The 24084-nt window shown below is 39.2% G+C and overlaps 1 protein-coding gene across 9 annotated transcripts in view; it reads left to right on the forward strand.

Annotated features, from left to right (window-relative positions):
* The window catches only part of SDK1 (sidekick cell adhesion molecule 1), a 424191-nt gene that overhangs the window by 277609 nt on the left and 122498 nt on the right, over positions 1-24084 (forward strand). For all 9 annotated transcript variants that reach the window (XM_087732480.1, XM_087732484.1, XM_087732481.1 and 6 more), the window contains 7 exons: positions 2448-2642; positions 3880-3996; positions 4251-4418; positions 6485-6587; positions 7723-7899; positions 16620-16756; positions 23457-23604. In XM_087732480.1, the coding sequence (XP_087588606.1) occupies positions 2448-2642; positions 3880-3996; positions 4251-4418; positions 6485-6587; positions 7723-7899; positions 16620-16756; positions 23457-23604 (1045 nt within the window). The remainder of the gene's footprint in view (positions 1-2447; positions 2643-3879; positions 3997-4250; positions 4419-6484; positions 6588-7722; positions 7900-16619; positions 16757-23456; positions 23605-24084) is intronic.

A 24084-nucleotide genomic window follows, 5' to 3' on the forward strand; every position in this document is an offset into this window, starting at 1 on the left:
TCAAATAGTAAAGTAGGACTGATAACTGCTTGGAAAGGTATAGTCCAAAAGGTCTTTAAAGTGTTTTCTTCTGTTCGTAATTTTTTCGCCAGAAGTGTTTAGAGAGGAAAAGGAGCAAAATTCCTTTGGGGGTGTGGGGAGAGGAAAGCTGTGGGGTAGGAGAGGGGGAGAAGAAACGAAGCTGGTTTTAACCATTTTTATAGCCAAAGAGGTAGCAAAATGATAAAAGAAAATGTGTACAACTTGGAAGACAAATCTCTCTGGGAAGATCACTAAAGCCCAAATGAATGCTGCTGACAGACATCAGAGTGCTTAGATAAGATCCTATTATTCAGACTCATAACTTTGAGTAGAGGAAGATATCTGTGACCAAAACGTAGAAAAATAGAGATGGTAATATTCAGTTTGTCAGCTGAGTTGGTGATAGGAAGGTGTATCTCACAGTGATTATAGGATTAGAAGGTTTGCTAATACTGTTAGTAGAATGGGGTTTATGGTATGACACCAAAGTTAAAGGTTTGAGTGTACGGAATGCAGGATTTCATTATGTCCTAGGTGCCTATCAAGTCTAATGTGTGGGAAAATGGAGTTGCTATTATTTAAACTTGAAATCATTTCCAGGCTTCTCAGCATCAGGAGAACTATTCCATTTTGCATCATCTGTTTCTTCATTACTCAGTGATAATTTATATTTGCCCAGGAGGATTTTCAAGAGATGAATAACACTCTCACTGAGAATTCTGAACATTGAAATTTACGCTAATTCTGTATATGGGCTGTTGTATGAAATTTAAATTATGCCTACTGCAAGCTACCACACTACATCTATTCTCTATCAGACAATGCACTCTACATAGTGGATTTCTTCCTGAGATGATTACCTTCTAGATTATGAGTACATTTTATTTTATCAGCAGAACAAAAGCATCAGAGGTGATTGTAGTAAATGATACGTGTTTATAAAAGTAACAGCAGCAATTGAATGTTGTTTTTCAATCATTCCATACATTGTTTGTGCATTCTTTCTAGGAGTTAATATAGCTTTTGTCTTTATAAAGAGAGTAAATACATTGAGAGAAGGTATGAATGGAAGTATAATACAATAGTATTTAACTTCAAGATTTTTAAAATTATAATGATGATGATATGGATCTTCCTGTAGCGCTTTTGCTCTGAGAACCACAAGTCATTGCCAACATTGCAGTGAAATTCATTGTCTGCAAATGCTCAATTCATCAGTGACATCCCATCCTTAATGCTCTTCTGATACCCTGCTTTGCTCTATTTGGGCAAATTTCACTCACCCATGAATTTAAGTCCACAGTTCCTTACCTTATTACAAGGGAATGTGAAGCTCCGAGGTTTTAAGTGAGATGTGTTTTCAAAAATAGCTACTGATTATGAAAATGCCATGTTTGGGGCTGAGATAACTTAAATCACTTTGATACCCTTGTGATCCTGTGATTATCCAATGACATAATAAAATATCTGCTTCACTTCAGATCCCTGCGTAGGGCCCTCTGGATTTGACCAGGGAGGGATTTCTGGGATATAAAGATAAAACATTGTCTGATATGAGGAGTGGGACGGGAACATCTGTGTATGGCTGTTCTAGGCCCCAACATCTCTCAAAGAAGAGAGAATCCCATGCTATTTGTATATACTAAATTTACAACCACTTCATCCCAGCTGACTGGAATATGACTGCAGCAAAAATATCCGTGAAATAACCATGTCAGGGTTTGTAGAACATGCACATGAAAGAAAACAGGAATAAATGGGACTGTAAGTTATATCTAGGGTAGGATTTTCGTTTCTCCTGATGTCTGCATTTTTCAAATAACAGGTGAAGCTTGAGAATAAATAATAATAATAATAATAATAATTTAAAACTATCCCATTGTTGGCAACATGCTGTTTATACATCAGCTCAAACTAAGCTGCCAAATTAGCACTCAAATACAGCCATGTAAGCACTTCATTTTTTTTATGTGTAATTTGCCATTTCCTTTTTATTTTGACATCTTAGCTTCAGTAGCACAGAGGAATCTTATTTGGGATGGAACAGTCTTACAGACTTGCTGCATTGCCACATTGCTGCTGTTTAAGTAGCATGATTCTGGCTTTCAACATGAAATTGCTGTAAATCTTATTTTGTAGTAGCATGAAATATGATTGGGTAAAGAAAGTAATTTGATAATGTTTTCTCAACATTCCCCCTTTCACTGTTTGCTGGTTTTATTCCCACATGTTCTGCAGTGTATTATTGCCACTGATAACGTAAGATGCAGCCTCCATTTATCAAAAGCAGCTTGTAAAAATATAAATAATTGGTGTGGAAGGATGGGAAGCCAGGGATATGACCATAACAGTGCCATGTATTTTGACTACCTAAAACATGTTGTGCGAAGACCAATAACAAAATTATTCTTTTTTTCTTTTTTCAGGTGTTCCCATTCCCACTCTGGTCTGGTATAAGGACTCTGTTCCCCTCAGCAAGCTGGAAAACCCCCGCTACAAAGTACTCCTGAGTGGTGGACTGCGGATCCATGCGCTGCGTCCTGAGGATGCTGGAATCTTCCAGTGTTTTGCTAGGAATAAAGCTGGGGAGATACAGACGTACACCTACCTGGACGTAACTAGTGAGTAAGGAGCTGCAACAGAGATCAATGAATTGTCTTGTCGTTTCTATAGGTGACCCTACATCCATCAGATTTCTCCACTGCTCTGTGCTTGTTTAGTTTGACTCACAGAACCTTGATTTTCATCAAGTGTGGCTGCCCCAGCTGTAAGGTAACCCTGAAATGTCCTCTGTGGCCTGAACACAATCTGCTGAAGCCTGTAGAAAAACTTGCCATGACATTAGGGGCTTGAGGTGAACTCTCCTATTTCATGCTACAAAAGGAAAACTTAGTGAAAAGAAAAAAAAAAAGGTTATTTGTGTAATACTTTTATCTCTCCTTTATACTTGCATTAGAGTAGAACTAAATTATGTAATTCAGTTCTGAATTGGACCTACTGCTTCATGATTGTTCATGGTATCATTTTATCTGCCTTTTGTCTACAACTACATTTAGTAGGGGAAAGAATAGGGGAAAGAAAGAAAGTTCAAGTTAAATGTCTTTTTTTTTTTTTTTTCTTTTGGCCAAAAAGTCTGATTAAATGGTTTTGTTAATGAAGTACACTTTTGTCTATGGAAGAATTGCAAATCCTAGTAGTCTCTTTTAAAAGTGATTATTAACAGGCATTTCTGTAATATTTTAACTCTACTTCAGGAAGCTGATTTTCAGCCCAAGAGCAGTTTACACATACTGACCAGAATTCCTACTGGCCTCAGAAAATACATCAGCCCCGGTTCAATATATATCTAGGAAACTGCAGAAAAAAAACGTAATAAAATGCGACTGGGGGAAAATAAGAGAGAAAGAAACTTGGAAAATGTCTTGGATGAGACTCAGGTTCTAAATTCTTTTGGCTGACATTTAAGTTTCAAAGTTAATTCCTTTCTCAAGTTGCTTTTCGTCTTAAAGAACTCTGTTATGAAGATGAAACAAAATAGTTTTGTTTATCTAGATTTCTCAACTTCCCCCCAAACACTCATTTTGAGCTTTATCTTCCTTCATCTGTAAGCCATCTTACTTGTACATGTACAAGCACTGATAGATTTTTATTTTCCGTGTAGGTAATAAACTGAATTAGATAATTCCTAGGAGATGAATAATGAAAGGTTACAGTCACTGCTGAAAGGTTTTCATGTATTATTGTCATGTCCTTCTCCATGATCAGCTCTATAAAAGTGGATGTAAAGTAGTCCATGATAATAGGTAAAGGATCTTTCTGATAACTGATGCATTGAGTTTTTTAAATTTTTGATTCTAGACATTAAACCGGTATTTATACAGCCTCCAGAGGATACCACTGTTACAGAGGGAATGACCGCAGTGCTAACCTGTGAAGTTTCAGGGGCTCCAAAACCTGCCATCTCATGGAAAAAAGGTAGCCGGTTATTAAGTTGTTGTGGAAAAGCTGTAATCCATATTTTCTTGTCCATTCTTATTCTTGAGATTCTGTAGATCCATTGCATATTTCTTCATTTCTCTGGTTCTGTGAGCAGAGGGTTTGTTGTGGGGCTGTTGTGAGCCAGTGGCCTGGATAGGCTGTAATAGTCTTCTGGAAGAATAGAATTGCAGTGCTTAATCTGTGCAATCTACGTGACACTAATCACGCTGTTTTTCCCTCCTGTGTTTCAGGAAACCAGATCTTAGCCAGTGGCTCAGTTCAGATTCCTCGGTTCATTCTTCTTGAATCTGGAGGGCTCCAGATAACACCCGTTTTCCTTCAGGATGCTGGCAATTATACTTGCTGTGCAGTCAACTCTGAAGGAGCTCTGAATGCTTTTGTGATGCTGACAGTGTGGAGTAAGGATAATGCTTTGTTTAAAGTCTAACTTTAATCAAGTATTAATCAGTTTTTGTTGTAAGCTCAGGAAATTTTCATAAGTAATTATGCTTTCCTTGTTAATAGAGATACTTGTATGATTTAATAGGAATAATGTATCTATTTTAGGAAACCTATCGCAAATACCTTTTTTGATTGTAAAATTATGCATATAAACTTTTATATTTTGTGAAAGGAAGAGTGTTTAAATAAGCTTCAATCACAATTACAGTTTTACTCAGGTTTTTCCTTGGTGAATCTTGCATTGCAAATCAGACCTTTTAACTTGTAGATCTGGCTATTTGCCGTTGGTTTCTGCCTCCAGGAGTCTGCAGGCAGTATAGACCAGCCCATGCTGTTACTAAGGTTGTGGCCACAGTTACAATAGATGTGATTTTCCTCATACCTTTGTATTTCTTTGTGGCCCTGGGCACTGTTGGAAGCCAAACCAAAGTACAGCAGACTTCAGCTACTCTGGCATACTACAGATTGGCATGGCACAGGGCAACCCAGGAAATTATTTTGTCCTTCACTATTTGCCCTTGATCTCTTTTTTTTTTATTTCCTCTGTTGGGGTAGAGTCTGATCCAACACGTTCACCTGTGTTACTCCTACATGAGTTAAATTTAAGTGTAACCCGTTTTTTGCTACTAAAGGTAGGAAAACATGATCCCTGAGCTGGGACTAAAAATAATTAAAACCAATGAAGATGATGATGATAAATACAGAAGTATTGTGGCCCTCCTTTCCTGTGCTTGAAGTACTGATTATGCTGCTGACACATGGTGCATATTTGACATTTGTTAATCCCAAAACTGTGCAGGTTAAATCAGCAACACTTTGCCTTTTGAACCTGGGAATACCTGAAAACAATACTGACAGTAAATGTAACGTACTTGTGACATATGGCCATCATATTTATCTTATTGACAATGTAGAGTTGGTATACATATCAGGATGTTGTAAACTGAATGATATCCAGGTGTGTAGATCAAGTAAAGGAGATACTTCCTATTAATTCTCAAAGGCATGGATCTTATATGTATTAAAGATAGTTTCTGTTCCTAATACTGCACTGCAGGGGGAAAAGAAAAGTGAATATAACCTAATATTTGTGTATCGACAGCACCATTATAAAGCTGGAAGGCATACATAGGTACATCAAGAATAATGCTAAAAATTCCATGCAGTTCAAGTTAACTCTTGATTTTGCTGATGATTACTTCTTGTGCATGGATGAGATATCTCAGTAGACCCTGATTATCTCTGTAGGGATTTGGGACTGATTAACATTATCCACATATCTTCTATACTCATCCTAGTTGTCTACCTGCTTCAGCTGATGCTATCTGCTGCTGCTACTGTGTGTTAAGCATAACAGAGATCTTTCACACCAGATCTGGTTGCTGTAGTTACAGCAGTTATTGTGTTCTGGGTCTCCAGGAGGTGCTTGAATAAAGATGTTTCGAAACATTTGAGTAAACAGCATATCTTTCTTATATGGAAAATTCAGACTGCCAGAAACTCCTCCTTCTTCAGCCTCTTTCCTGGATTTGACAAGATTGTAGGATGCCATTTAAGTTTTCCTCTTTTTGGATATTTTTCTAGTGTATTCTTCTTTGCACAGATCTTCCTTGTTTTTGTTTTCCCTGCTCCAAACAGTGTGACTTGTTTCCTTACTAAATGTATGTTTGGATTCATTCATATCGCATTACAAACATACTTGCTACCTTATGACTTTAGGGAGTTGCCATAGGTGCTTACCACAAGACAAGTGAGAGTTAGTACAGCTTTAGCACTCTTCCTACTGGGATCTCTGCCAACTCGGACTCATGCCCTCTGCTGCTTTTGCTTCTCTGCACCCCACAGCGTTACCACGTCTTCTTGACACAATGACATTAGAGGGAGGGGAGCCTTCACAGAAAAGACTTGAAGAGGAATGGCCTGCTTGCTTTGAATAACAAATGTTCAGTTGCCTGCTCTCTGAGTGAATACTGAAGTCAAAATGCTGTAATTTCACCTCAACTATGGCTTGTGTTCCTTTCAGATCGAACTTGCATTGTTCACCCTCCTGAGGATAGCACTGTGATCAAAGGAACCACAGCCACTCTGCGATGTGAAGCGACTCATGATCCTAGAATTTCAATCAGGTTGGTGGTGTCTGTTCTTGTTTGTATGGTTTATCTGAGCTTAATTTTATAAGCTATATGAATAGCATTAGGTGAAAAGTTTCGGGACCCCAGATTTTAACACCAGACCCCTGATTACTGCATTATAAGGTTGTACACTGTATCATTAATCATATAAATCCCATCTTCCATTTCAGCCTTATGCATTATTTACAATGAGCTATGTTCCACTTCATGACTTCAATATAGCCTTCCATGATTTTACTGTCAAGGTTAATACACTATCAATAAAACCAACTTGTCAGAAGCTGATACTTAATGAGAGTAAAAGCCAAAGAGAAGGAATAGGATTTCAGAAGTGTTTACATTGGGGTGCATGAAAGCAACACAAGAGATGCCCATGTTCTTGGAAATAACTCATAACTAGGGGCTATATTCTGCTTTAACAGTGTAAAGGAAAACAGAATTTGTCTGAACCATTAAAATTTGCACTAGAGCATTTAGAGGAAGCTCACCATTTAAAAATAAATTTACCGTGAAAATTCTTATAGTCTGAAAGCAACACAAACGAAAGGAAATGCAAAGAAGAGCTTGGAGGGTGCTAGAAGGGTGAACTGCAGAAAGAACTTCAGAAAGAGAAATACAGATGTAAAAACTTCATGTAGAGATACTTAATTGTAAGACCATGGACGATACACATCTCTGATGTGTTTGGTGTGTGTGCGTTTTTAACGGATGAGCTCTAGTAAACCTTGTCACAGCAGTTTAAGATGTTACTGATTATAGCAGTCTAAGGTTATTACAGTCGCAGCAGAGATGGGCCAACATCTCAGCTGTTAACTTCAGAGTATGATGTTCCAGTTTAAAATGCTGACGAAGGTAGACTTTAGAACTTGGACATGAATACTTCACCTTTTCCATGTAAAATATATAGTATTGTTTATAAAATATATAGTAACTTGGATGCAATTACATTCCTCATTCTGATCACTCAGCTAAACCTAAAATTTGTAAAAGGCACTGTTCCTGAAACTAACTGTAGGGGCCTGTTACTTTAATGTGTGATTACAGAAGCTGATATCTTATTGCACAGTTCAAATAAATCTGTTTTGAAGGTTTTGTGAGTAATTATTAACTGAAGCATTGTAATACTCAGGTATGTTTGGAAGAAGGACAGTGTTGTAATAAATCCATCCAGCAGTTCCAGGATCACAGTGGAGAAAGATGGAACCCTCCTTATCAGCCAGACATGGTCAGGTGACATCGGAGACTACACCTGTGAGGTCATTTCTTTTGGAGGAAACGACTCCAGAATGGCTCGACTAGAAGTGATGTGAGTATTCCATCTTAAATATACACTATGCTTGGTTTCAGATACCTTTGGGCATTTTTCTAGCATTTCATTCTAGGAGATCTGGGGAGTCTGTAAGTTTGATTTTTGGTATGGTTTTTTTTTCGGGGAAATGAAGTCTGCCTTATTCCTGATTAAATTGCCTTGAAATGTGTCTTCCCTTTTGCATGCTGCCATGCTGCTTGGAATTCCAAGTAACTGGAGCCTTGGAAGTTACTTCCAAGTAACTGCATCTCTCTGAATCACCATGTGTACACGTCCATCTGGTTGGGTGATTGAGCTCAAGGGATAACAATTAAGAGGTTGTAGTCCACCTGAAGCCAGTAACAAGTGGACTGCCGCAGGGGAATCTAATTGGACATGTCCTGTTCAGCATCGTTATCAGTGATCTGAAGGAGATGTTGGAGTGCATGCTCATCGAGTTTGTAGGTGGCACAAAATGGGTGGGGGGCAGCTGAGAGACGCCTGTGGGCAGGACCACCGTTCAGAGGGACCTAGACAGGCTGAGAAATGGGCCAACAGGAACCTTATGAAATTCAGCAAGGACAAATGCAACGTCTGCATCTGGGGGAGGAATCACCTTTTGCAGTAATACAGTTTGGGCACTGACTGGCCAGTTGCAGTTCTGATGGAAGGAACCTGGCGATCTTGGTAGACAGCAGCTGAACATGAACCAGCTGTGTGCCCTGGCAACAAAAAAGGCTGACAGCATCCTGGGCTCTATTAACACGAGCATAGTAGCTTGATGATTACCCCCTTTTATTTGACACTTATTAGTCTACATCTGGAATACTGTCTCCAGTTTTCAAGACTTGATAAACTTGTCTGATCTCATGGCTGGCCCTGCTTTGAGCAGGAGGTTGGACCAGAGACCTCCTGAGGTCCCTTCCAACCTGAATCCTTCTGTCATCCCATGCTATAGGGCTTTTCCATAAAGACCAGGTGCTGTGCTGTGATGCCAAAGTTATATGAAAATGTTTTTCTACTTTTAGTATTTTTTTCTCTGTTAAACATATATCAGAATAGCTGGTCCCTGGACAGGCATTGCTTACCCTTGCATTCTCTTTATACATAGTTTTTCAGGGGAAAAATATTTTTCTGCATGCCTTTCTTTATTCCTAAGGATCTTTAAAAATAAAACCAAGAAAATGTTTAAAGTGCAGTTCAGTTCTGAAAAAGGATTATAAAAATGTCATTATGGGGTTCCATATTTTCTATTTCTGTCATTCCACTGGGGTGAAGTGCACTTCCATTTTATTTTTATCACTAAAAGCAACAACTGTGGTTTTGGTACATGTATGGAGTAAATCAAATGAATAAGAAGGTAATGTTTTATGTAGACTCTTTTTTTATTTGTTTGAGCAGTACCACACGTTTTAATTTAACTAAAATTGCATCTGTTTCTGCTGGTCATGCCTGATGTCTCTGAGAAGATGGCAACTTCTGCTGTTGGCAGTGTAATGTGTTCACCTCTGAGATTTGCTATGCAGAGGGCTGTTTGATACAGCATTATTCTGACAGTGCCAAGACTAGATCAGATGCCCGTTTTCAGAGCGGTCATACATTCTTTCTCTAATTAAGCACTCCTCAGCTCTCCTCCCGGAGTGCATTTTACTGCTGGTTTGAATCCAAGAGCAGAAGACAATTCAAAATATATTGCTACTATATAACCATACTTGCTTTTCTCTGAGGCGGTTTTTGAATGGAAGGCAGAAAATTATGGAGTAAAGACTGAAAAGAATGTTAAAATCTGGACTCTGAAGCAAAGCTATAAATATGTGCTAAACGCTTCAGCAGTCTGACCATTTCTTAATCCTAAACAGCAAAAGATGCCCTATGCAACCCAGTACAGCATAGCAGATATATTTACTTGCAGTTCACCTCTGACCAGTGAGGAACAGTTTTGTACTTCTTAAAACTCAGGCTAGAAGTCAGCTGGGAGAGGTGCATCTTGCACATGTTGCTGAGGCTGCCTTTCTTGCACCCCAGTTTGTTCCAGTTGTGCTGGCTGGCTCTCCAGGCACTGGGACTGGCTCTTAATCCTCTATCTCCGCTTCCTCCGATGTTCTGTTGCTGATCGCCTATCACCTGTTTTTTCTGGAGGAATTAAAGAAATATATCAGAATCACTCTTTTAGAGGACTTCAGTAACTGATAAGTCACTCAATCATACCTCGAATTGTGACATTTTATGTCAAAGTAGTGCTGCAGGTAGTGCAATAATGCCAAAAACCATTGCATTCCTTTGCAGCTTTCATCATTATTGTTTGGCTTAGCAGCACAAATCTGTGAGAAATAGAGATACATGATACAACAGAAGTGAAATGAAGAAGAAAATATGTGGAAAGGAAATGTCTGAAGTAAAGCTTAAATTAAATTCTAGCTCGTATACGAATGACAGATCTATAACGTTCCCTATTCTCCCAGATAATTCTCTTGTGCAGAACATTAACAAACAGGGCATGTACATTCCCATCGATGAGCACTTACACTTCAGTGCCTTGAGTACCACTAATGTCAGACAAATGTTCAAAGGAGGCCTCTCAACCAATTACAGACTGGAGCAGTCTACCAACGGATAATATCCTAGCCTACCTAGCTTTATCTGACAACTGCAATTGTCTCACCACCTTTTTTCCCCCAGGAACCAGCATGTCCCTCCTCTACCTCTAGGCACGTCAAGAGAAATTTCCAAAGGCACAAATAAGTTTGTTACTGATTTCTATTCAAACTGATTCAATTCAAAACCATTGACCTTCAGGGTGACCTTCAGTTATTTAATCTCCGAGTGGTCTGGTTTTCTAACCTGTGAAAAGAAGAAAAGAAAACTTTTTCTTCCTTTCTCTTTCCTTGTTGCAATATAGGCTTGGGGGAAAAGGTACTGTTTCTTGGTAGAAGACTGTATGCTGATATCACAGCGTGCTACGCATTGGTGGTGCAAGCAGGATGGATCATTTTTCTCAGCATGTCTATGAAGAAATAAAATATTTGAAAAGGAAAGCCGGAAAACTAATGAAGAACTTGCTAAAGTGCAGCCAAAGGTTACTTTGCTCATCGATTTTGCACTGATGGTACTTGGCCACAGAAACTAATTGCTAGTCAAGATACTCTATTCGTTCATTTGTCTTCCCTCTAAATGTGTTTATTCTTCATGTACATCACTTGATTTGATTTGCACAAAGTAAAACATTTGCGAGTGATGTTTCTCTTTCACAAGAGAGAGATTTTAATTTTTTACTTACTTTTTTTTCCTCCTACCAGAGCTTCTGACTGCAAATACAGAAACATTTGCAGGTCTGTTGATGATGAGCTTGTGCTTCTCTTGCATTCCTCCAAGTCATAGGATTTGATCCTGAAAATAATTGTATGTTATGAAACATCCCAGCTTCCTTTGGCTTACTTTTCTAGTCCTGTAAATACCATACTGAAATACGTACAGAGGAAAAACCGCTTGTTCCTAAAGCTGCATAAGCTGAGTTATCACAATGTATCACTCACCTGACGGGAAACTGTGCTGATTTCGGCTCAAAGTATCCTGAGGGTTCTCAGTGTATATAAAATATACAGAATTACCACTATCTATGCCTGATGATACCTGCTGCTCAATATCAGTCTGTCTGCACTCCGTACTAAAGAATCTCTTTGTTGTATGAATGTGACTGAAAAGTATGGTAATGCTGCATTGTTAGAAAATCAAAGTCCCGCACAAGCCTCTCTTATGTCACAACATATAGTAAAATCTTTTAGGTTCTTTCTCTATGCAAAAATATGGGGAGGACAATGTAATACAAAAATAGACAATTTATTCCTGGCAGCAAGTTCATCTTCTTTCAGTTCTCTTTCACCAGAGAAAGAACTGGTTTTGTTCTGTCCTCTTCAAAGGCAGGAGAGGGGAGCTAACCACTTACAATAAAACACAGTGGGTTGCCAAGAATGCACAGTATTGCCTTTGTCAATCATTTATACATGAATTTTGATACCCTTTTTACTAGAGTATTTGTAATTGCTACTCCTTCCAATTTCTTCCCAATATATCCCATAAAAAATAGCTTGATTACTAAAAGTAAAATCAGTAAGACCAATGCAGAGCAACAAATCAAAATGATGCCTCATTACAAACTCATCTTCATATGGATCCCATATCCCTCGGTTCCAATAGCCTATCTCTTTTCCTTTCTGCAGGGAGTGAAAAAAGGAAGGATGTCAAAGTTGAAAATATATTATTTCTTCCTCACTAGAAAGAAAGCTTCTATTTATTTTTCCAAACTCTCTGTTGAGAAGTCATCCAAGAAGTAAGGTTCACTGCTGAGTCTAAATGCACTTGATACTCAAAAGAGAAATACCAGCTGGAAATACACTCAGAAATACAATTGTGTCTGTTCATCATTGAAGGTATATCAGAAATGTAGGTGTTTTTAGCAAAAAAGAAAGCATAAAATTAAGAAGCCTTTCCGAAGTCATCTGTAGATTTGAGTTTGTGGTGACCACCAAAATGAAATGGGAAATATATCTGCGCATTCTGGGACTTGGCAAGCCTTTAATTTCAAAAACTCCACCTTGTTATAGGCCTGCGAGAGACGAAAGCCTCAAAACTAATGGATACCTTGCAAGAATTCTTCCTGTGTTCAGAAATTCTCGTGGATTCTTTTGCAAGAGAAGCTGGAAAGTCCTGAGCAACAGATGACGCCTTTCTTCATTTAAAACATTATAAACTTTTATGAGCAGAGCCATCAGGGCAGAGTGCTTTGTTGGGCTTCCTGCCTCAACTTCTTACCGTGTTATCGGGTCTAGCAGATGAACCACCTGCTCCTGAGTAAAACTTGTATGCTGGACCTGATTTAGGATATCATTTATGAAACAGGAGCAGGGCTTTTTATAAACTGACAAGAAAACTTGTTTAATCTCCCTTGCCTTTTTAGTAATCCCCTTTTCAGTCACAGTCTCTCTAATTACCTGCTGTTAGACCATTTTACTCAGAAATCTCTCCAAACCATGTCTGGTTTATTTCCCTCAGCAAATAGTCTGCTTTTAGCTAATTTTATAAAACACTCTATGCGTTTGCCGAGTGAATTTTTCAGCTGCCCTCTGGCACTGATGAGCTGACTCAAAACATTAGGGTTTCTGTTTTGAACATGCATCATCTGCAACTAGCTAATATTTCTCTCCTGGATTGTCACAATGACTTCATGTTCTTTTCTTGCAAATCCGCTATTTTAATTGCTTTGTCAGAGTCCCCTCAGGTCACCTTGGTGGCTATGCCATTAACCCTGGGCTTATCTATCAATTACAGATTTAAAAGTGTCCATATACATATTTTGCTATCATACAAAGTAAGTTATGGAAAACTTGCCTCCGTGTAACTCTTCAGCATTAGAGGAGTGACGTCTTAAGATATTCTATATTGAAAAAACCTTCATATATTTCTTGTTTGGACTTCAGTGAATAAAAAAAAGAAAGATGATAATGCTGCAATTAACCTCACAGTGTCCAATCAAGGGCTGTTCTGTGCCCTGGGTGTTATTGTCCTAAACCTCATCCACTTTCGTGGTGTATCAGAAGTTGAGCAGTTCAAGTCTGAGGTCCTTCTCATCCTGAAGAAAGGTTGAAACTACTATTCCCTGCAATGATTTCTTGGATGTTAGCAGCAAGGAAAAGTAATTCTCTTAAAGGAAAAAAAGAAGCAATGATCTCTTTTGGGAACATGAATATTCATGATGGTGGTACAGGTCTCATTTATCATCTCTTCCACACAGTATGTGGTAGCAAATGAGAAAGAGACAAAGTGTAAGTGCTTGCTAAAGTAGGAATTACTATTTATTTAATCTCTGCTTTTGTATACTACAAAGAGAGAAGTACACTTCTGTACTGAAATGTCTTTGTAGTTTTAAATATTTATTTCTGTCCAGGTGTGTTTCTTAGGCACTTGTTATGTCTGCCTTGAGGGATTTAAATCTGTAAGCACCATCTGTTGCTGCTCAGTGTGGACACATATGGCTAAAGAATATGATATTAGTGGAGATAGGTGTACTGTATGGCTGCTGCAGCTCACGCTACTCAATCTTTGAAGAGAAAGTGCCCGTTTTCTTCATGCTGCTGACTGATTACCATTTTTTGTCAATCTAAGAATAATCAACTAAATCCAAACTCTAAGCAAAAAAACCCCATGTTTAAACTCAGTTTGCGCTTTAAAAAATATGAAAAAAGGGAATGTCGCCTCTCCTCCAAAAGTCTTCTGAGACTTGTACCCTAAGAAAGAGACTGAGCTGTGAAGTCTTTCTTAGTCACATAGCCTCTGTCCTCAAACAAGCCATTAATTCAACCCTTCTAAATGTACGGGGAAACAAGATTAACTAGTAAATGCACACCCTGGAAATGTCCTTAATATATTCCAGGAGTATTTATTTAGTTTCCAGGAAAGGAGTTACATAGGGATAAGTTTCCTGTGAGCTCCCCCTCAGCCGTTGCTCCTCCCTTGCTCCCTGTGTGAGCATCGTCTTCTGGAAGAAGCGGAAGCCACAGCCCCTCTCTGAGCTCTTCCCCACAGGGCCTGGTGATAAATGAAGTGAGGACTGGGACTTCCGTGAGCCATGTCACAACAAGAGGTTTCACTCTCTTTCCTTCAGTAATTTCCTTTGCCAGCTTGATCACAAAAACACTTTTCCAACCAGCTTGCTTAGGACATAAAGATAAACTGTAGCGGAGGTTTAATGTTTATTATAATTTAATGTTTCATTCAAAATTAAGTAGCACATTCCTGTAGTCCCTGGGTAAATGGCCATATCTTAAACCCCCACTCCACACTTTTCAAATCACAGGCTTATTCTACCATTTTGTCTTGCAGGCAGGCTGCACTCCTATTTTGTTTCTAGGTCCTCCTCTCCCTAAACTTGTTTATCCAAAATTTTGCAGTGCTCTGTTCAAAATCTGCTTCTGTTGGGCCCCTACGTATGCCTTCCTGTGCCTGATGTTTCTTCTAGCCTAAAACTGACCGTGTCTTTCCTGTCTGCGCATCAGATGTCTGGAGCTTGGTTGGTGCATACCCAGATCCAAGTGAGAACATAGTCAGCCTGAACTCCTCATAATCAAGGCGTCTTGAGCGAGTGATTTAATGAAGTTAAGATCTGAATCACGCCCTGGGGTGTCATTCCACGTTTACTACAGAAAGAGCCTGGGGTGACCGTGCTGCTAATTTGGTTAGGCATTTAAAGTCAAATGAGACGAGACAAAACTGAAAGTCTCACGTTTAGCCTTAGGAAGCATTGGCCCTTCTAGCCTACAGAGAGGTGGGCAGGTGAGTGTCTTCCACTTGTGTTGGCTCATCATCTTGCCACTCCTTGGCTCTTCCAGCAACTTTTTTTTTTTTTTTTTTGGCGTTAACTCCACAGCATGCAGCCATTGTAAACACGTAAAAAAGTAGCAATACCCAGTTTTAACAGAAAAATAATAAAACTGTTGTCTGGTTCTCCATATGCTCCTCAATCTTCCAGTAGAAACCAAAATCCAGGACGTATATATTGTTCTGGCTTAAAGCCAGAGTCTGTATTTACTTTTGTGAGTGGCTAAGGAGTTGCGGTTTTTAAATAACTGTAAGCCTTCAGTAGCATGATACATTACAACCAGAAATTACTACATTTTTAAATTAAGCATGTGAAGTACCCTTGTGGCTTTCTGCTCTGGTCAGAGCAGATTAGCAGTGGTGCATGCTGAGGAAGGGTTACCCTCCACCTTCCTGGGCAGGAGCGGTAGATTGGGTGAAAACTGGTCCTCCTTGCTTTTCCTTCACTGTCCGAGGTCCTTGTCCTCCTTAGGAACCAGGATGATAAGGAGCAGAAATCAGGCTCAAATATAATGGCTGAAGGGCTCTTATCGCTTAATACAGATCAGCATTTAATGGATGTGGCAGAATTTAGTTTTCTCACTGCACCATGCAGCCTCCGACTTTCAGCCAATGAGTACAAATGAAGTTTTTCCACAAATTGCCTTTATGTGGCAAAATTACACATTTTAATTGAGCTGCTGTTTTATTTTTGTTTTTTTAATGTTTCATTTTGTATTTCCATGGGGTTTCTGCAGGCATTTTCACTACATTTTCTAGTTGGGTGCTTCCAAAAAAATTCTTATTATAGGAAGGAAAGATTCTACCCATGACAGGATCAGCCTGAATCCACGAGTAAATCAAGCTGTTCTGTAGCCTAAGAATACATATGGTAATTTTGATTAGTAGCTCTATATGGATAGTGTCAATGTCTTCTGCTTCCCTGAGTATGAAAAATTCCATGTTAAATCATATCTCCCATGAGTTTTACTGTTTATACGTATTATTGCTGTCACATTGCTAGGACATCATCGTAAGAAGGGGAAAAAAGTAAGAGAGGAAATTTATTGACCAACTTGTCTCAATTCAAAACAGTATAAAAACTGGCTTTTTTCCACATTTAGCAACACTTCCATTAGCTGTTCTAAGCATCAGCCTTGGGACTTTCAGCATAAATTATTTTTTTTTTCCAAACACAATAAAACTGTGAAGAATTCAGAGATGTCTTTCATTTATTTAATTGTACAATAGCTGCTGGTAGTTTTGTATCTATCATCGTATGAGTCTGATGTCGTGTGCCTTTAACTGCCTGTAAGACTGTAGCTGAATGAAATGTAGATTGATTTTTTTCTGTACTGTTTTTTCTCCCTTTCTCTTTTCCTTAACAGTGAGCTGCCTCATTCCCCTCAGAATCTTCTGGCCACTCTAAATTCCTCGTACAGCCGCAGCGTGATGCTCTCCTGGGTGCGCCCCTTTGATGGAAACAGCCCTGTTCTCTACTACATGGTTGAGCTCTCTGAGAACAGTAAGTAAAGTCAAATATGTTTCAACCTCATGTTCTTAATTATTCAGCCTTCTTCCAGACTCACCTTTTACCAGAGCTACCAACAAAATATTACTGTTGTTTGCTCAATAAGAGACAGTGTACATGAAGGGGAAGCCCTGGGTTTTACATTCAACTATTTGCACGCTGAAAGAGTTAAACAAGAAAAAGAGGCCTGAGATGGTGGAATTGTTATACAGGAAAGCCTTAGTTCCACCTCTAGCATTGCCAGCTAGACGTGAGGCAAAGCAGCTCATTCCTCAGTGCTTCTATTTGGCATCTGTAAAGTAGCAATAGTTGTATTTTATTTCTTCCCATTGTTGTCTTTTGCTCTGGTTTCATAGACATCTTGGTGCATTCAGAGCCCCAATTTCACCTGAAAAATGCAGGCAGTATCATTATATAAGGAACTGATGGTCCGTCAGAGGAACAAACTTGGATGTCAATAGGAACTACTATCTTATCTGTATATGGGTTCATGTATTTTCTTCACTTTCCCTAGATTATCATTTTATACCCTTCTTTTAGATAGGTGGTTGAGGATGCTTAACAGTAAGATATCCAAGTATTCATGGGTTAGAGACCTGGTCATTGTGAATTGCCACTTCTCACAGTTTTGTCATGCTGTATGTCTGGTCCTTTGTGGCTCTCAGTTTGCAAGGTTATTCAGGGACACTGCTAATGCCTCTTTAGGAGTTGATGGAAAGATGAGGTTATATGGAAATCAGTCACCTTGGCAATACTTTCTAATCTCTATCACCCTAGGAGCTGGAAATTCAAGCCTAACAATTGGTTCTTGATGAAAAAATTAAGAGCATCACTTTTTCTGACATGTGGAAATTAGCCACTGCATAACTGAGTGTGAAACAGTCCTGATTTCTGATTATCTGGAGAGTAGAATTTTGTTTTGCCACACAGAGAGCTTGAGATGAGACTTGAGCTTCAGATCACATACAACCCTTTTGCTTTGCAGGCTGGAGTGCATAACTTTTCAGATGTGGAGGTCCCAGAACTGATGATCTTGACGTCTGTTAAGCAAAGTGCAGTTTTCTAATCCTAGCAGAAATCCCAAGTCATGCCCAGGACTGCTGTCCTTAAAACAGTTCTTTTCAAGCAAAGACTCATAATCTTTTTGTAGCAAATGACTGAGAAAATGCAGTGTTATGCGCTCAAACCCCCTCTCCACCTTTTTATCACCACCTTCTTTTTTATTGTCACTCTCTTCTCCTTCCCCTCCTATCAACTATAGGCCAGTAACTGCCTTTTTGCTTTTCCTTACCTGTTCTTTCACCCAAGGACTTTACCCTTGTGTTTCATGTTTCCGAGTGGCTTTGACAAAGACAAGCTAATAAACTCCCAGTCTGGGAACACGATGCAAAGGTATTAGGGCTGTATTTACATAGAGACAGCACAGAGCTGGCAGAACGCGTGCACTTGGGTCCTGCACTGGGCTGCATTGACTGGGCAGTCAGTAAAAAGAAAAGGCAGCTCACTCGATGCCAGGAGAATTTTGAAAGGTCTTCAAGTGCCTTTCTAGTAAGGATGCTTTGCAGTTGTTCTAGTACAGGAGTGGGGTAAATGTGCCATCATTTTGAAAATGTTATAATTCATCCACTGAAATTTGTAGAAGGCTCAGCAAAAATCAAGAATAGTTCTTCGGAAATCATGCAGACAGTCCCTCAGAACTCCACAGGATCCTGTGAACCCTCTCTCACTCCATGATAGATCCAATAATTTTGGCTGATGGCATTACAATCTACCACTGAGAGAGTCTCATCATCACAAATCATAGGTATATGTACTTCAGAAAGCTTGCAGCTGCAAAAACCAAACACAGACCAGGACTGTTGTGAATTGAGCATCTTAACTCCCAGAAATATTCTAGATCTTGCTGTCCTTTTAGTTTTCATCTTTATTTACTTTGCTTTTACGTACAGTCTCTAAACGGTTACTCACAGAAGTAGGACAGGGAGGAATCTAAACCCTTGAATATTCCACTGTTGCTGTTCTCTCTCATTTCATATATTATTGCTCAGCTTTACGGATGCCAACAGAGTAGTGGAACAATGTCAACAGTGACTTTGGTTTGGGAAGCTGACTTCAGTGTCTGCATATTGTCGCTGTCTTGTTTTGGTTTTTATTTTCTTGAAGTGTTTGTTTTTTAGAGTTATTTTGATCTCAGTAGTGTATGGTTGATATTTAGTTTCTACAGACCTCCTACTCCTTTGGAAAACACCGCCTTTCCTTTGTTCCCCTCTGTCCCAAGTGATGTTTGTGAATGAAGGTGACGTTTGATCTTGCGTAGGTATAGTTTTGTCTGATACGACTGTGCAGAATCTCTCTTTGCTTTTCAAAGAAAATTCCCTTTCAGGTTTTCTGTCGGTCCTGTTTGTGCTGCAGGAAGAGCAACTGTAAAGGAGTCAGCGTGTGCCCTCCATGAGCTCATCTGCTTGTGTCTGTAGCTCTTTCAGCAGCAGTGCAATATGCTTAACAACCTAATCCCCCTTTGCTTTCATACATGTAAAGGTTAGGGAGGGACATCAGAATTATGATTTATTTTCCAGTTAGCAGAGCTGCACAGGAGACTTTGTTCTTAGTTCTGTGGAGTTTTAATACATGGGTTTTGCTTTGCAGTTACAGGTGCCAAAACGTTGCCTAGATTTGTTCATTTTTTTTAGCTGTTTTGCTCTGAATAATTTTCGAATAGCTTTAGGATCCATTGTACGTTTTGAAGCATGTACCATGAATGAATACATAATAACAGTATCTGTTTCAGAGAAATAGCTGAAGAGGGTTCAAAATAATGAGCGTACATTTCAGGAGACTAATTACTAGCTGCATTAGAGAGAGGCGTGTCACTCCACCTGGCATGGATTAGAACTCTTTTTCATTAATATCAATTCAGTAAAGAGATATAAAAACCTTATTTTAATTAGAGGGAAAAACAGTGGCAGATCATGCACATAAATTGCTGGAAATATGAACGATGCTAGTCACCAAGTCACCTAATTTTTAAAATGAATGTATTTGGCACAATGCAATAATTCTCAAATTACAAGTATTCACAGTAGACCATGTCTGTGGGTGACTTGAGACATATGGCCTTAAACATTTGGGGGCAAATTTATAATCTAATTTGAAAAACACAGTTCCAGGGAAACACAGTCATTAAGTATTCTTGCCCACACAGAGCCAGGAATGTGAACCTTCATTTGAAATAGGATTTTCAAATAAATAGTACCATGCATTGCTGTCATTTGCACTAATATAATTTTTGGATGTTTCATGACCTGTTTAGCCCCTGTTGTGTTATACCTAGGAATTCCAATGAAGTGTCTTCATGGAGTTAGAAGGGCATATGTTTATTTTAAACCTAAAGAGGTTTAGATTTCAGGGATTAATCAAAAATTATTCTGAATAGTCTTTTATCTGAAGAAATGAATTAATACTGAAATAATTCTTCTGAGTACAATTAAGATAAAAGTCTATTTTTGTTTTAATGGATTCTGTGATATCTGTGCTGTGTGATGTAATGATATAACTCAGATTCATCATGTTGTGCCAATGAGGAGATAATAAAAGCTCCTATGAAAAGCATCTCTACATGCTTAACTTAACACCTATGAATTGTCATACTGAATTTGGTAGGAATATTCAAATGATAGAAATTGAACACATTGATAAATCTTTGCAAAAATCAAAGTAAAACTATGTTGTTCGTTACGACTGTGACTCAGATCTGCATGTGATAGCGTTAAAAGATACTTTTTCTCAGGCCATTGGTAGACCTTGTTGAAGTCCTACCGAACAAAGGATGAACCATTTAATTTTTATTTGAAGTTTTTGCAGTATGATATTGTCATGAAGATCTGAAAGATGAAACTCCAGCAGTACAGCAAATTCCAATACTACCGTCTATGCAAAACCTCCTGGAGAAGGAAGGAGATGGAAATGTACTCCAAACCTCCAAAAATCAGCTTTCTGCGATAGATCTAATCTGTAATATCAAATTAGAAATTATTTTTGAGGAATTTGCAATTAATGAATGAATTGTAAGGTAGATAGGGAAATATAGAAGAAATGCCTCTTGGTGAGTGACCAGTGTTATTAAACATATCACAAGTGCATCCAAAACTTCTCGACAGAAAAAAAGTAATTTCTAAAACCCCCCAAATCACATTGTAAACTAGAGAGTAGCCTGTGAGATTCTTTGTTTCCAATAAATTAACTTGGAGAGGCAATCACAGTTAATTCAAAATACCCAATATCCTTAAGACGATAGACAGCTAAACATGGAAGTTTTTCAGAGAGTAGCAATTACAGTGGCAGAGCAAGCAAGCAAAGCCCAGAGTACATTCTGGGCAGCTTAAGTTAAACGAAGGATTAGTGCAGTCTGTTCAGTCCAACAGACGCTTATTTAATAGTTTGACCTGGCAAGTCTTTTGTCACCATGGAGCTTCTCCAGGCTTCCTGGGACAGGCGAGTGACAGTCATCCCTGGAGGAGAAGAGTCAGTGCTGAAAATTTTATGGCATGTTTCCGATGTCAGAATTGCTCTTCTCTACGGTAAAACAAACTTCTCTACAATTCTGGGTTTTGTTATGTATTTAAGGATGGAGAACAGCCTTTCGGAATGTTTAGTTTATTGATTGTCAAAAAAAAAGCCTTGACATTTAAATTTTAAAGATACTCTGCACGCTCACTGTATCCACTGCTCCATGAGCGAGCAAATCCTCCCCAAACCACTTTCCTTTACGAATCAGAGTGCCCAGGAGATGAATAGGCTTCGTTTATATTAGTTTTCAGTTTAATCTCTCTTCCTGCCAGATCTTTTATCTTCCACCAGGAGAGGAAAAAGAATAAATAAAGTATTCTACAGATGCAGCATATAAACAGAGCAAAGCCCCAAGGTGCTGAAAAGATTAATAGGCCCTGCTGTTGAATCAAACTGCTCACTACATTGAGCTGCTTGGGTTAAGCACTCTCAGGTGGTGTTTACACTAGCAGTAAACAAATGAAATGCTCTAGGAAATGGACCACTACCCAAGTAGCTCATACAAGGGTATTTCACTCTCTTGTTGGTGTCTGCTCTTCCGTTTTCCTCAGGAAGCTGCTTCAGGCAATGCACTAAGTTAGCCATACCTTAACTTCGGCTTACCTTGGTTTGTAATTGTGTGCTCTGGCTGTAACAAGGTGAACAATTGTTTGTGAAGTCTCAAGAGAAGCTTGACAAAATTCAGAAGGAACTAGGGTGCAAAAAACTCCTCACCAATGCTTTTCTAGATAGCATAGGTGTGCTTCCTCTGAGGTCTTTCTAAAAGAAGTTCAGCATTCAGCTAAGATGAATTGCCATCAAGATCTTGCAGCCAAAGTAACTGTTGGTAAATCATCAACAACTGATGAGGATGGAACTTGACTGCTGTGTGAATGTCCCTCTCCAGCGTTCCCAGTATTCTGCTGTGTCAGTTTTCCTGTTAAAAAAGACTTTGTTCTCAGAAAGCCATTACTGGAATAAATATATTTTGAGTAATTCGAAGATGCAGTGTTTATAGCCCAACTGGCTTCACACCCTAGAGGACTTAAACTTGCTAAGAAATCTGCCAGAAAAGCACTAAATTAGTGGTTTACCTCTTGGTGTGAAGTTTAGCAGCCTTCCACATTTGGGACATCTCATCTTCATTTTCAGGCAGACGTCTAGGTGACCTGCCAGGAGCTGCAATGCACTTCTGATGAGCAACATGCACAGATACGTTGCCAAAATCTACAGCTAGCTCCTCAGTAATTTCCAGAAGTGTTAGTAATTTTGAGCAGGGAGCACGAAAACAGCTGGTATTATTTAAAAACTGAACAAATCTTTAAATTGGCTGATTCCATTGCTGTACTGTTGCAACACAGACCAAATGTCACTTCTCCCTGACTAATTTCACTCATGACTTTGGGGATAATATGTGACACCAGGCTATGAAGAAAAGAAGTCAGGATATTTAATTTTCAACATGTTTCACTTCTGACCTCTTTGAAAACTTGAAAATGTAATTTGGGCATCAGAGGAGCTCGATATGTCAAGCATGTGAACTGACAACAAGGGTTTTATAGTGCTGCCAGGGCTGTGTATACCAGAGAATCTTCCTAGGAAATTATTAGACCGAATGCCATATACTATCTCCAGAAAAAAAATTGCAGACATGTAGGATCCGCAGCAGAAGCTTTTTCAGGTCTTACAGCAAAGGGCTGATTTGGCAGAGAGAGTCACGCTTCTACACCTGCTTGCAAGCTGGGTGGGAAGATATTCCAAACTGACTGTGAATTTCATTACAGTCCTTCCACCAGAGCCACTCAAGGGTGTGGTGTTGTAATGGCCTGCCAAACAGATGGGTTGTGAAATACACAGCCCATCTGTCTTTATCGTGCTTGTTTCCTCTTTTATTAAAATGTTAATGAATATAGTTTTTATTTATTATGCCATGACATGTGCAGCATCACTTTCCAGTAGACAAATGTGCAATCTGCATAACCGTGTGGGCTGACAGGAAGGTTTCTTCTGCTGAAAAGAAACTTCTTCCCAAAGTTCTTTTGAGGAAAACAAGCACAAAGAGCTCTGAGCAGTCAGAGGCGTTTTCTCACTCCTGCAGGGCTTTTAACAAGCATTTCCATCTTTTTTCACATGTAAATTATTCCAACAGATTCTCCCTGGAAGGTTCACCTATCGAATCTTGACCCAAAGATGACTGGTGTCACTGTGAGCGGACTAACTCCAGCCCGAACCTACCAGTTTAGGGTGTGTGCAGTTAACCAGGTGGGAAAGGGCCAGTACAGCTCTGAGACCAGCAGGTACAGTAAAAATAAATAGCTGTGTACTAAAGGTACAATAACCTAGAATTGGGGGGGGGGGGGGGGAGCAAAAAAAAAAATGCTGATTGTTTGTGAACAAATAAAATAATCTTCTGCACAACCATAGGGAATGGAGCAGTTAGCATTACCCAGGCCTCTGGAGAGTGCTCTGCAGCTGTCAGTAATTGGTGATAATGGCAATTAGGCGCCACAGAATATTGGCACACGATGGGAGAGGTGCCCTCATATTTCCAGAGTATCAGTTAAGCAGAATCTTGCAAATATTTTTTTGCTCTTGTGCTAAGCCACAGCAGTTAGCCCGGGAAGGAATACAGCATTCACCCAATCATTGCAGTGTCACTTCTGGAATTCACCCAGATGCGACATAGAAGGACGGCTTCATCAAATTTAGTTTCAAATGCATCCCCCTTCTTCTGCAAACCAAAGTTTGCTGTGAGCTTGAATTGCAGAACAGCTGAA

The sequence above is a fragment of the Nipponia nippon genome, unplaced genomic scaffold (assembly GCF_047370975.1).
Source record: "Nipponia nippon isolate SJK-2023a ecotype South Korea unplaced genomic scaffold, ASM4737097v1 scaffold_5, whole genome shotgun sequence".
NCBI lineage: Eukaryota > Metazoa > Chordata > Aves > Pelecaniformes > Threskiornithidae > Nipponia > Nipponia nippon.